We start from the raw sequence: 14,302 nt of genomic DNA on the forward strand, positions 1-14,302 counted from the left end.
AGGGTCCCTTTTCACGCAGGGGGCAATTGCCCTCTTGCCATGGGTGGCTCGGCCCCTCTCCGAGCTCTTGGGAGGGGCTGGGGGCGGTGAGGGGGGAACGGCTGGAGGTGGGGGCAGCGCCCCAGCCGGGCTCGCTCTGGGGAGGCGGAGGCGTAGGCGAGCAGGGGCGGGTTAAAAGCAGCTGCCAGGAGGAACCTTTAGTTTTTGGAGACAGCGATCGCCGGGACCCGAGGCGCCAGCGCCGCGCGCTGATCTCCCGCCGCCACAGGCTCCGCGCGTTGCTGAGACAGGTGAGGGTCCCTCGCGGCGAGGAATCCGGAGTAGCGCGAGAGCGTGTGTGTTTGCGCCCACAGGAGAGGAATCCGGATTAATATGTGTGCGGTGTGCTGCTCGCACACGAGAGGGGATGAGGAGGGGAAACTGTGTGTGTACAGGAGGGGAACGCTACGCAAGGAATCCAGATTAGAGGGCAGTGTGTCTGTGACCAGAGTAGAGTGCGGGACTGGAGGAATCCGGATTAGAGGGGTGCTGTGTGCGTGACTGAAGGAGCAATTCGGATTAGGGGGTGTGTGACTGCTCGAGGAGTCTGGATTAAAGAGGTGCTGGGGATGTGACTGCAGGAGCAGTCGGGATTAGAGGGTTTGAGGCAAACTCTTGCTGTACTTGGATGAAGTTTCCTTTTTCAGTTCTTTTTCTGATTGCGGGCTTTTTTGTGGATATCCCAACCCTGAACCAGTGAGGCTGCCTGCTGGTAAGAACCTAGGATTTGCAGGCTCTTTACTAAACTAGGACATCTAATTTTAAAAGATTAACCACCGCAAAATATACCAGGGAAGGCTGAATGGTGGGGGGAAGTTCAGGCTTTGGGGATAAAAGGGAATTTTTCAGTGTTACGTTTAACCCAGTGCATTTTGATCTCCATCACTTTTGTTAATACCTTTACCTTGAATTGAGTGCAGAGAGGTTAGCAGCCCTGAGACTGAACTGCTCAGCATTACTTTAATGAGTAAAGCGGAAAATGAGCTTTGACAGCTCAAGCAATACTGACACTCAAACCTTACGTGACTTGTACATGCAAAGTCTTGAATAGAAGAAACACCCAGTTTCCTTGAGGGTGAAAGGGGTGAGCTCTTGAGGAAATTATCATACATCGCTGCTCAATGGCAATTTGCTTTTAGTGTCATTATTTTAATTAAACTATCTGGCATTAATCCATCCTACTGTTTACAATCTTGAATTTTTCTAGGAGTCAATGAGAGTTCCACTATTGATTTAAATAGAAGTAGGAACATGTGCTATGATTTTTATAAGATATTTGTTACTCTGTATATTTTAACTATAAAAATGGAATTTCCAATAATTTCTGTGAAGGTCATGACAATGTGAGTATTCAGGGTACATGTCCTCAGTTCCAACAACTGATTTAAATGCTCCCGTGGTGGAAAGTGAGAATGAAAAAGTGCTTTGTGTCCAAAATCTCTACAGGTACAAGTGGATTCGTATCCACAGTGCAAATTTGCTCTTCTTCAGAGCTCATGTTGGATATCACCCTGGCAATTTTAAAGAGACAAGGTGGGTAAGGTAATATCTTTTTCTGAAAGAGACAAGCTTTCGAGTTTACATAGAACTTACAGAGTTCTTTTTCAGGCAATTTTAAAGTCAGATGTGTGATATCACGTCAAATATTTCAGTCAATTCTGACTAGCCCAGTTTTTTTTTAAATTATCATTTTTTAATTGCTGAGCTTTTATGTGATGAGTGAGAGTAGGTTAGCAGAAATATATAGCATCTGATCATGGTCAAGGGAATAGGCTGGCACAGCAAGCAATACAGAATCTGACCTATTTGTGTGGTGGGAGAACAGAGGGACGCTCAGAATTTCAACCACCCTTTCAAGGCTGCCTTTTCTCCTCTATCATTCCCTTATCAGAGCAATAAATCTCTGATATCTCCCTCTGCTTTAAAACAAATCCCACAAGCAAATCTGCCATGTCAAGAGATTGTGTTACTGTTATAACATGTTAGTCCTCTTTGTTGGCATACTGCTTGGTCTTGCCTGTGTAGACGACAATAAACCATGTTAGAATATGTTCAGGGAGTATAGTGTTATAACATGAGCGCTGAGTACAGTAGACTTACATGTGTAGACTGGCCTTTAGGATAGACATTCAACTCCCATGTGGTAGAGAAGTGCAGTAATTGTATCACCTTCCAACAGGCTTTTATCCATGGCCAGCTTGGGTCTCCCACACAGCAGAATTTAGCATTATTCCTAATGGATGATGAACCAGCCCTGCCAGAGTTTTAACCACTTTTTCAAAGTACTTTGTCTAGTTCATCAACAATTTCCAACAGCTGTATTCTGTGAAAGATCCATGTCTCAAGGCGACATATCAGCATCAGCAGAATTTATGCTTTCATTAAAAAAAAAAAGTTTCTCTACTGGTTGTGAAGAAAACTTTCCAAATGGGAAGTAGTGTAGCACTTGCTGTGCTTTAGAGAGACTGAAACAGCACTAATGAGAGGTTTGACTTACTCCCAGGGCTTATCTACACTTAAAATGCTACAGCGGCATAGCTGCAGCACTTCAGCGTACACACCACCTACAATGACAGGAGAGATTCTCCCATCGGGTAGGTAATCCACCTTCCTGAGAGGCAGTAGCTGGGTCAACGGAAGAATTCTTCTATAAACCTAGCACTGTCTATACTGGGGCTTAGGTCAGCTTGACTGTGCCGCTCGGATGTGGATTAACCAGCAGCTCCTGTAGAAATGTTAGCACCATCAGAGATCAATATAATTAATGCATTAATAAAATGTTTGATTCCATCATCTTTTTAAAATATGGGCTGTGGAAATTAAAATTACTTGTGTTTGCCTGTTAGCCTCTTTACCTGCAATGCTGGGCTAGTGCCAGGAAACCTCCCAGTTCACGGAAGTTATGGTATTGATTTTCTAATCCTTGATAACTGGTCCTTTGGTGTATTCCTCTTGTCATATTAGGTCAAAGGACACAGAAGAGAAGATGGACTGGGGAACACTGCAGAATATTTTAGGAAGTGTGAACAAACACTCCACCAGTATTGGGAAGATCTGGCTCACTGTCCTGTTCATTTTCCGTGTTATGATCCTCGTGGTAGCTGCAGAGAGAGTCTGGGGAGACGAACAAAGTGATTTTGTCTGCAACACTCTGCAACCGGGATGCAAAAATGTTTGCTATGACCACTTCTTCCCCATCTCTCACATTAGACTGTGGGCCCTTCAGCTCATCTTTGTCTCAACTCCTGCACTTCTGGTGGCCATGCACATTGCACACAGACGGCACGAGAAGAAAAGGCAGCTCACGAGTGGTGAGAAAGTGGATATTGAAGAACTGAATAAACAAAAGTTTCATATTCAGGGCTCATTGTGGTGGACATACACCTGCAGCATATTGTTCAGAATCATCTTTGAAGCTGTCTTCATGTATGTGTTTTACGTAATGTATGATGGATACCAAATGCCTCAGCTACTGAAATGTAGCGCGTGGCCTTGCCCCAACATAGTGGATTGCTTTGTTTCTCGACCCACTGAGAAAACAATGTTTACTATTTTCATGCTTTCTGTGTCTGGGATCTGTATGCTGTTAAATGTGGCTGAAATGTGTTATCTGATGATAAAATTTTGTATGAAAGCACCTAGGAAACCAGCAACTTTAAAATAGCTCCCCACTCATCAGAATGTTTCTTCCTCCCAACTTCCTGATAGGTATCAGAAAACAGTGATGTTTTTCAGGCTGAATGAAAATAAAATGTAAACATAAAATGTAATTTATTTTAAAAATCTGATAGCCCCCCCATGAAACTTACTGAGTTTTTAAAGATCTTAAAGATCATGGATGTGTGCTGACTACTCCCTTAGCTGAATACTCAGCCCGATCCTGCTAGCTGTAGCTTTTAAAGTTTGCAGCTGGTAGAAGAGTAAACCCTGCTCTGATTCTAGTGTTAAGAAGCCAATGGAGTGTAATAATTTAAAAAAGTGATACACTTGTGTGCATCTAGCTGTGGGAGAGGCCAGAGAGGGGAGATCCACACGTTCCTGGCATATAGTGTGTGTTGCACCAATCACTTTTAGTGATGAAGCTACTAAGAAGGGTTTGTGTCTGAATGGGACAGAGATTTTGTTTGGGACATTTTTAGGCATGAGACTCTCCTTGCTGCAGTGGGGAAAGAGGAAGGCAGAGTGGCAACTGCATCTATGGTAGGGTCCTTGTTTCTCTCTCCAAGCAATCTCCACGTTCATTGTGTGTGCGTGTGTGTGCATACACAGCCTAGTACTGTATTTTTCAGTAGATTCCTTCTAACTGCTCTCAAAGGGAGTGGGTTGTTCAGTTCAGCCAGTGTGAAGCAAGCCCTGGCAGTACTGCTTCCATGGAGGCAACCACATGGAAGTTAGCATTGTAGGGGGTGGAACTGGAATCCCTTGCTCATTCCCTGGGAGAGGCAATAAGGCAAACACTGCCTTCCCATGTAATAATTTAGAGAAAACATGAGGCAAGGGTGCCCAAAGGGGTCTTCTTCTTCCACTTGCCCTGCAACACGTTTTTCTAGGGGAAGGGGTGGTGCTGAGAGCCTCAGTTTGGTAGGTTCAGTTCTAACCTTTGAAAAAGAGATTTTTACCAAATAACTGGCCCCCCTTCAATTGCTTATTTTAAAAAATTGTGCTGACTAAAGAACGAGCAAAATTTTCTTTATCATTCCATTTTGTATTGCTCAGGACAACTACTACACTTAAAATCCTCTTGCACAATACATAGCAGGATGCACCCTTCTAGTGTTCTGACACAGTTCTCTTCTTTCTATCCATTCTGGGTAGCACTTAACCGTAAATCCGTCTCCAAATCCTCAACTAACCCACAGTAGGGTGTATGACTCTTCAACACTCCCACGTACAGCGTGAGTCACTCGTCCATCATTTCACAATGTACACAGGAGTTAGAAGATTACCTAAAGAGGTAAAATAACACTGTCTTGACATGAGAGATATGTATGTTATAGAACCTGCTTTTTCTTTTTAAGTTTCCATTGTTAAGATGTAAATTGCGTGTAACCAAGAAGAGGAATAGCAAGAGTGCATCTGGCCCATGATCTTTACAATATTCTCAGTAACCATTAAAGTTTACATATTTATACAGGGAATTACAGCATTACATGTAGCAATGCAATTTCAGCACTTCTCCCAAGTGCCTACCCTTTAGAAGTAACTGTAGAGAGCCAGTCACTCCTGTTATGGGCTGCAATAACTTGGTATGCCCAGAAAGGGCATATTTTAGGGGCAGCATGTAGAGTCTCTAGGTTTCTCCTCTTATATCTGTTGTCTCCTGCAATACATCCCAATTTACTGCTGTTGGAGGAAATGAGGCTGCACCGATTCAGGCAGGGTACTGTACGGAAATATTGCTAACGTGCATCACCTCATTGTGCACTGGAGATGGAGCACAAACAAGTTACTACTACTGATGCATTGAGTAGCAGCTGCTATGTCTGGGCCCCAAACCAGGTATGTTAATTACAGGCTTAGGTTGGGTGGACTTTCAAAATGTATAGTCAGAAATCTGACACCTAACGGGGGGGAAGGAAAAGAAATCAAAGCAGCACTATCAGAAACATGAGCAAAACTTGAAAAGTAAATAAGAATTAAATGGGAAACTCTAGCTGTATGAGAACATCCTTTAGCCAACTGTGATGAACAAAAGCTTTGGCATGTAGCATGCTTTTGCTTGGTTCCTGCACAGTTACATGTCCAACTACAAAAAGAACAAACTGTTTCTACACTCCCAAAGCTCTAGTATGTTTGTTTTGTAACAATTATCATTTTTACTTCATTCAGAACCCATAACTAAAGCACTTGTAATGTCCGAGGTTCTATGTTACTTAAAATGCTATGGCATACAACTGTCTAGTGAAAAAGTAAGTTTACTATCGAAGGAAATGTAAGCTCTAATACCACTTTAAATAGCCGAGAGCTACTGTAAATAGAGACATTTTTAACTTACATGGCAGGTTTGTTAGTTTTGTAAATAGTTACACAGAGTTCTACATTGCCAACTTTATGAGCTGGTAGTGGAATGATGTGTATGTAACCTGCAGCAGAAATCGGTTGTCTCATCTACAGAAGGTTTTACAGCAGCACTGCAACAGCTGGAAAAACTGGTGATAAAAGGTTTACCTCCTTAGTGGAAAGGTGGTTTTATCACTGTCTGACATTTGGGAGGTGAGGTGGGAGGAGAGGGATGTGTTAGGACATGCTAGCAGGACAAACTACAGATTTAAAGGAATTTGCAAGTGGATGAAATGAAGATGTTCCACAGCTGATGACAATCTCAGGTTAATTATTTTCATCTAACAATTTGGCTACTTGGGCTCCTGAAGCAGTTAAACAGAGGGATTGGAAAAGCAACCGGGAGTGCCCAGGCATGGTTCTGATCCTGAATTGTAGTGTTAGTGATACTAACCCTAGTCGAGTTTTATCTGTGAGATTTTCTTTGTTTATAGTTTTATTTCGCTAAGGAACTAATATGTAGAAATGTGTGTTCAGACATTTCAATGGGAAATAAGTCTTGTGAACCCATTTTTGTGTAGCCCCATTGAATGCCTGACATGTACAGAGAGATATTGTTCAAATAAAAATATAATTCTCTACTGGAGTTGTCTGTGTTCTTTCCTCAAGTACATTAAAAATGTTTGTTTCTTGTACATGTTGCTTAAAATCTTTTCAGATGAGTTCAAAGTCTATTTGCAGCAAGCCTGGAGAAATGGTCATCAAGGGGGCTGATTCTCTATTGCCCTGAGTTTTATGTAGTCATTTACACCAGTGCAAAGTGTATCTAAAATGCAAGGTACAACATAACGGAGAATCAAGACCAAGCAGTATGCGAGTGGGGCTGGCTAGGAGTTAAACAAGGGGTGTAGTCTAGCCCTACTGAAGTTATGGAGTTTTGCCATTACCTGAAGGGGGGATTCCAAAGAGGATGGGGTTAGGCTGTTCTCAGTGGTGGCAGATGACAGAACAAGGAGCAATGGTCTCAAGTTGCAGTGAGGGATGTCTAGATTGGATATTAGGAAAAAATATTTCACTAGGAGGGCGGTGAAGCACTGGAATGTGTTACCTAGGGAGGTCGTGAAATCGCCGTCCTTAGAGGTTTTTAAGGCCCAGCTTGACAAAGCCCTGGCTGGGATGAGTTAGTTGAGGTTGGCCCTGTTTTGAGCAGGGGGTTGGACTAGATGACCTCCTGAGGTCTCTTCCAACCCTAGTCTTCTATGATGCTGTGATTCTAATGGGTCAGAATTTCACCCAAAATCTTCTAACTAAAACTACAAACAAGGCTGAGAAATAGCATAACACTATAAACAATCCTAAAAGAAACATTCACTAACACTCCAAGTAAGGAGGGAAAAATATTAACTTCTTTTAATTCACAAGCCAAATTTTTATGGTTTGGTTTTGTGTTAGTGAAAGACTACATGCTGACGAGATTCACACAGAATTATATGGAATGAGCAGAAACTGGCATGCTTCATTTACAAGCATAAAACCTTTATTACAGGGTTTCTCAGACAAAGCAACTTGCAGAGCTATACAGTGCAATGATATTTGATCTTTGCCACAATATTTTGCAGTATTTCCTCTTCTAAATGCCAAATCTTGAAGTCCATGCAGAGTGTTTACTCACTCCTTACTACATTAAAGCCAAGGAGAGTTTTGCCCAAGTAATGCATGAGTAAGGACTTGACTTAACTAAAAAAATCCCACAATAATCAGGCTAAGGTCAAAATACCAGAGTCTGGTGAAAGTGGATTAAAAAAAAAAAAGTTTTAGTCACCACTGGAGCAAATGTGCGTAAATAAGAATACATTTCTACAAAAATCCCTTTGTTGTAGAAACTGTAATTGTGTTGTTTAAAATCACAATTACACACCCTGTAACCAAGGCTTATGTCCTAACAGCCAGTCAAACTGCAAAGAGACAAAGTGGGTGAGGTAATATCTTATATTGAACCAACTTCTCATCTTCAAGGCACATCAGTAGCCACACACTCTTCACATGCATCCGATGAAGTGGGGTTTAGCCCATGAAAGCTTATGCTCAAATAAATTTGCTTGGCTCTAAGGTGTCACTAGTACTCTTCATTCTTTTTGCTGATACAGACTAACACGGTTACCACTTTGAAACTCTACACATTGTTCATCATCCCCTCTCATCCTTGGCTATGGCCTTTTGCCCATTACTATGTTCAGTGCCCTAGTGACAGAGATTGCCATAAAGGCTCATCGGGACTTCCATTTGTAATTCTGGAATAAAACAGCAGTTGGTAAAAGCTTTTTAAATTTAGGGACATTAATCTTGACACAAAAAAAGCTATTTTCCCCACAGATAATTTCCTACTGATGCAAAAGCTCTAAAAACAACAATCACAACAAAAAATAAACAGGATTCCTGCTCCTATCCTTTGCAATCTGAGCTGAATCCCTGCCTCCAATCAATCAAAACCTCTCCAGTCACAAGGTCCCTTTGGGCTTGAGCCCTGGCTGAAACATTCTTATACTAGATCCCTAGTGGCACTTGCCAACCCAGGGGCAGTGTTAGGGTTGTGGGATGAGGCTGGTATGTACCGTAACTTTATTGGGGATTGTGTATTTGGGGGCTGAGTGGGAGTCAGAGGCCTACTAGCTGTGTGTGTACACTAGCAAGGCTCTAACCTCCTCTCTTTTGATCCTTGTGATCACCCTTCCTTGTGTGTTAAGGAGGGGGCAGGGCTGACCTAGGAGAGAAGGGATTAAAAGCCAGACATTAAGTGACCACGGGGAACTAGTGAACATGGGGCAGCAAACAGAAGAGTTTATAGGAGGGAGGAAGAATAAAAATCACCCTGGTTCGGAAAGGACACATCGCCAGTGCCAACACTGCTACTGGCTTCTCTACCTGCATCCAGACAAAGACCTGGACCATGGATGCCTCAAGCCAGGTCCTGGTGTGGATTTGTGGAGACTGTGGCCTGCATTTCCCCAGGCTGGGGAGACCATCCAGTGTAAGAGGTGCCTACTGCAGAATCTCTCATGAAGCAGGTGGGAGAGCTACAGGAGGAGTTGGCGAGGCTGAGGAGCATCAGTGCACACAAAGAACTCATTGAAAATATGCATATGGAGACCTCCTAGGATGTGGAGCAATCAACTGTAGGGGACTGCAATAGCACCACCAGTTTTTTCACAGGGAGGAATCTGGCTGCTGGTTACTCCTGGCAGCAGGCAGTGTTCCACCCCCCGCTTGCTACCCATAGTCCATAGAGACAAAAATCTGGTATGCTGCCCTGACAACGAGAGATGAGGAATCTCCCCCAAAGATGGATGAGGAGAAGTCATGTACTGCCAGACTAATATAGTACTTAGCTATAAAAAGGGAAATAAGGACAACCCAGGAACTATAGACCAGTCAGCTTAATTTTGGTACCTTGAGAGATAATGGTGCAAATAATCAAACAATCAGTTTGTAAGCACCTAGAAGATAAGGTGATAAGTAACAGTCTTCATGTATTTGTCAAGAACAAATCATGTCACACCAACCTAATATCCTTCTTTGACAGAGTAACAAGCCTTTAGTAAGGCTTTTTATACTGTCTCACATAACTTTCTCATAAGTAAGCTAGGGAAATATAGTCTAGACCAGTGGTTCTCAACCTATTTATCATTGTGGGTTGCATATGCGGCCCACAATGTGCTACCTGGGTGGCAGGCTGAGAACCACAATGCGCCCACCCAGCCCCACAAATGCCCATTGTCTCCCGCCTGAGACCCCTCCACAGAGTGGGGCCAGAAGTGGAGCCCTGGGGGGAGGATAGGTGGCAGGGACCCTGGGCTTTGCTGTGTGGGGCAAGGTGGCAGTCCCAACCCTGGACCTGGCTGTGCGGGGCTGGGTGGTAGGGCAGCCAGGTGGCAGCCCGGACCCTGACCCTGCAGGACTGGGCAGCAGCGCTGATGCCATCCCTGGACCCTGACCCCATGCTGCAGACCTGGACCCTGGACCCCATTGGACTGGGTGGTGGGCCCAGACAACAGTCCTGGAGCCTGGACCCTGTGGGGCTGGCCGGCAGCCCCACATCCTGGATTCTGCGGGGTTGGGTGGCAGCCCTGAACCTTGGACTCTATGGGGCTGGGCAGCAGCTCCGGACTCTGCGGGACCAGGCAGCAGCCCTGAATCCTGGGCCCCATGGGCTGGCCAGCAGCCCCAGATTTTGTGGCACTGGGCGGCAGCCTCGGACCCCGGACCTGAGAGTCTGCAGGGCTGGGTGGCAGCCCTGGACCACAGACCCCCGCCATTCAGGGCCAGCTGGCAGCTCAGATCCAGCCACGTTGGGTGGCCAGGCAGCTGTGAATTAGCTGTGTGCTAATTGGACCACATGCAGCCTTCAGGCTGCAGGTTGAGAACCGATGGTCTAGACAAATCTACTATAAGGTAGGTGCACAACTGGTTGGAAAGCCATACTCAGAGAATAGTTTTCAATGATTCATTGTCAAGCTGGAAGGGCATATCGAGTGGGGTTCCTTTCTATTCAATATCTTCATTAATGATTTGATTAAGGGCATAGAGAGTACACTTAGAAAGTCTGCATATAATCTGAAGCAGGGAGGGGTTGCAAGTTCTTTGGAGAACAGAATTTGAATTCAAAATGATCTTGACAAACTGGAGAAATGGTCTAAACTAAATAGGATAAAATTCAATAAGGACAAATGCACAGTACTACACTATGGGAAACAATAATCAATTGCACAAATACATAATGGGAAATGACAGTCTAGGAAGAAGTACTGCAGAAAAGCATTTGGAGGTTATAGTGGAGTGCAAACAAAATATGAGTCAAAGAATGAGTCAACTATGTTATAAAGAAAGCAAACATCATTCTGGTATGTATTAGCATGAGTGTTGTAAGCATGACATGAAAAATAATTCTTCCACTCTACTCAGCACTGATAAGGCCTCAACTTGTCCAGTTCTGGGCACCACCCTTTGGGAAAGATGTGGACAAAAGTGGAGAAAATCCAGAGGAGAGCAGAAAAATGATTAAAGGTAGAAAACATGCTCTATGAGGACAGACTGAAAACATTGGATTTGTTTAGCTGGAGAAGAGAAGACTGAGCGGAGACATGATAACAGTCTTCAAGCATGTAAAAGCATGGGCGGCAGGTGGAGCCCCCCTTTGGGGAGGCTAGCCCTGGCTCTGCCTCTTCCGCCCCTCACTAGAAGCTGATGCTGCATCACTGACCACCAAGTTCAATGAATGAGAACTGCATGGGACAAAAAAAGCTCGAGGGTTTAACTCTCGGATCCATGTCTGCACTCCTCTGTTCTTTCCTCTCATGTTGGCACCATTATCGTCATCCTGACCTCTCATGTCAGCTATCGCAATTCCTGTATCTTTCAGCTTTTTAAGAAGCACATTTGTCATACCAGCTCCTGTAGTATCATCAATGTCAATAAATTCTAGAAAATGCTCTCTGACAGTCACCATTACAGGGACATTTTCACTCTTTTGTTGTTACAAAATGCACCATTGAAGTCATTTGTTCCGTATGGCTGATGTCAGGTGTGCAGTCCAGAATAATATCTTGCTGACTTCAGATCTGCCACAATCTTCTGTTTGACTTTTGTTGCCAGTAACTGTATGATCTCATTTTGAATTGTTTTTCCAAGGTAGTGATGTGTGTCTATTTCTTGCATGATGACTCTTTTTAGATGCTCCTGGAGTACAGCATCAAACTCAGCCATCAGCTCCACAATTTTAAGGAAGTTTCCATTGTTTGGCACATACAGCTGATCTGAAGTGCCACGCAGTGCTAGGTTTTGGGTAGCAAGCATTCTCACAATGGCAATGAGCCTTTTCAGAACATTTTGCCAGTAAAGAGACTCTGATGCAATCTTCTCTTGATGCTGATCATCTATGGTGGCCTTTAACCTTAGTCTCATCTCAAGCGCTTTCCACCTATGGGTGATTTGCTGCCTTCTCATGGCATGCCAGATTTCTAGCCAGATTTTTCTAGTCCTTTGTTCCTATAGAACCCAATGTGGCTGGAACATTAGACTGGAAGAGTTTGCAACAAAAACAGTATGCAGCATGCTGGGTTTCTGAGTACATAAGCCTCACTTTGTCACCATTGGGGATTTCACACCAGTAATGTGTTGGATGGAAACTTCTATTTTCATTGTCTTTGGGGAACATGAAGTTTTTCACTTGCTGTGGCCCATGCAGTACAAGGAAGTCCTTCAGGCTACTGCTCAAGTGGGTCCACAGTCCTGGATCATCTAGACTTGAGGAACTAAACTCAGCAGCAGCTGTTTCTTGAGCCTCCACTACACTCTTCTCTGATCTACACTTTTCTTCAGGAATGTGCATGGTTACATCCATTTGAGATGGAGCTATGGATGCTGCAGTAGCTGCCAGGTCACCTACACTCTGACTAACTGGAAGATCAGGCATCTCCTCACCACTCACATCCTCACTGGGGCCGGAAGGCTCGCCGTGAACATTTGTGTCTGTGTATCTTAGGAGAGATCCTTCCTGCTTAGATAGAAAAGCTTCCTTTGCTTTCTTTCTTCTTCTGAATGCCTCGCCTGAGGAGCATTTTGTTCTTTCACTCATGACTGCTGTTCTGTGCCAGCTATAGTGGCTCTCAACACTCAGCTGAAGGGGATAAATAAGCAGGCTGGTAGCAGGGCCTGAGTGAGGGAAGATATCAGAGTCTTAAGGGCCGAACTGGCTCCTACTACTTCAGTTGACTACCTGTTCTCCTCAAGTGGGTTCAGGGGAGCGGCAGGAAACAGGAAGCTCCTTGAGAAGCTGGTGTTACTTAATCCAGGCTCCTGGGGGTGCCAGACAGGTACATAAGAGGCTCCTCCTCTCTCTCCCTGCAGCTCCTGCTGCTTTCTGTTATTTCCTCTCACCTTTTCTCCTGCCTGCCTGTGATGTCTCTTGTGCCCTCCTTCCTCCAGCACAGCACTCCACTATCTCTGTGCATCTAGAGCAGAGAGAATACATAGGTACCAGCAGCAGACACAATTTTCTACACTCTGGGTCCTAGTGGTGCCCCCGCACAGTCTGGCACCTGAGGTGGCTGCCTCAGTTCGCCTCATGGTAAGGCCAGCCCTGAACACAAACCTTTTACAAACATGTTCTAAACCCCATGATAATTAAACTGCTAAAGAGACAAGCCCATATTCTCCTTTTCCATCATTTAAACTCATCTCACTGTGTTCCATCTGCTCTTCTTGGTACTGCCTGTAAGGAAACAGATTACGATTACTCCTCTCTGCTTGCCTTGTGTCAGACAGCTTCAGAGCTACAACTTCTGCTGAGAGGGCAAAGGGTACTTCCCAGTAGAAACCAGGAAATTCTCCCAAAATGCAGCAGTTTGTAGTCCACAATTTGTAGTTCCCATGATTGCTGCTGCAAGCACAGTGGATCTTGGGCTACACATGGTTTCCAACTTTCTAGCAGACCTTTGAGAGGAAGGGTGCCTTTATGGCTAAGGCCAGGGCCATCCTTAGGATTTATGGGGCCCTACGCAGTATTATTAAACTAGTGCCCCTATGCCTGATGGCAGTCCGGGCTCGCAGCCCAGGGTGGAGGAGGGACAAGTCAGCAAAGGATACTGAGGCGCCCAGCCCACCTCACGGCGGCGGAGAGTCACAGTTCCCCACAGAGATTCCCATACCCTCTCCCTCATGCAAAATGTGCAGCGTTGGTGCATTTGGCTCTGTGAATATGGCCCCTGCCTAAGGAGACTGCAGTGCACGCTGGGTGTGCGGGAGCTGACCCACTCTTACCTGCTGTCATGGGCGGCGAGTGAAGCTGCTGCTTGGAGAGGCTAGCTCCCCAGCCCACCTCTTCTGCCTGTGCCCCACCCATACTCCACTCCTGCTTGTCTCTCTCTCACCAACAGAAGTTGGTCCAAAAAAAGATATTACCTCCCTCACCTTGACTTTAGACAAGTAATTTAATCTCTCAATACCCTCCTTCCTGTAATATGGGAAGAAGAATAATTCTTTCCCCCCAATCCTTGTCTATTCAGTTTGTAAAATCTATGGGACAGAGACTATTTCTAACTAGTATCGGGGTGGTCGTGTTAGTCTGTATCCACAAAAAAAATGAGGAGTCCTGTGGCACATTAAAGACTAACAGATTTATTTGGGCGTAAGCTTTCATGGGTAAAAAATCCATTTCTTGCATCTGAAGATCTGGGTTTTTTACCCATGAAAGCTTATGCCCAATAAA

The 14,302-nt window shown here is 44.6% G+C and overlaps 1 protein-coding gene across 2 annotated transcripts; it reads left to right on the forward strand.

Annotated features, from left to right (window-relative positions):
• Positions 1-216: 216 nt before the first annotated feature.
• LOC127043322 (gap junction beta-6 protein-like) lies at positions 217-6,635 on the forward strand. 2 transcript variants are annotated; one of them, XM_050937336.1, is made up of 3 exons: positions 217-290; positions 1,486-1,572; positions 3,004-6,635. In XM_050937336.1, the coding sequence occupies exon 3, from the start codon at positions 3,026-3,028 to the stop codon at positions 3,701-3,703; it is 678 nt and encodes a 225-aa protein (XP_050793293.1). In that variant the 5' UTR covers positions 217-290; positions 1,486-1,572; positions 3,004-3,025; the 3' UTR covers positions 3,704-6,635. The 2 variants fall into 2 exon arrangements, with proteins under 2 accessions (XP_050793293.1, XP_050793294.1); XM_050937337.1 differs by lacking the exon at positions 1,486-1,572 and having other exon boundaries at positions 224-290.
• The last annotated feature ends 7,667 nt before the right edge of the window (positions 6,636-14,302 follow it).

This window comes from Gopherus flavomarginatus, chromosome 1, assembly GCF_025201925.1.
Source record: "Gopherus flavomarginatus isolate rGopFla2 chromosome 1, rGopFla2.mat.asm, whole genome shotgun sequence".
NCBI lineage: Eukaryota > Metazoa > Chordata > Testudines > Testudinidae > Gopherus > Gopherus flavomarginatus.

Excerpts from the sequence above, each read along its gene's own strand:
- LOC127043322 (XM_050937336.1), top strand. The coding sequence starts at position 3,026 with ATGGACTGGGGAACACTGCAGAATATTTTAGGAAGTGTGAACAAACAC.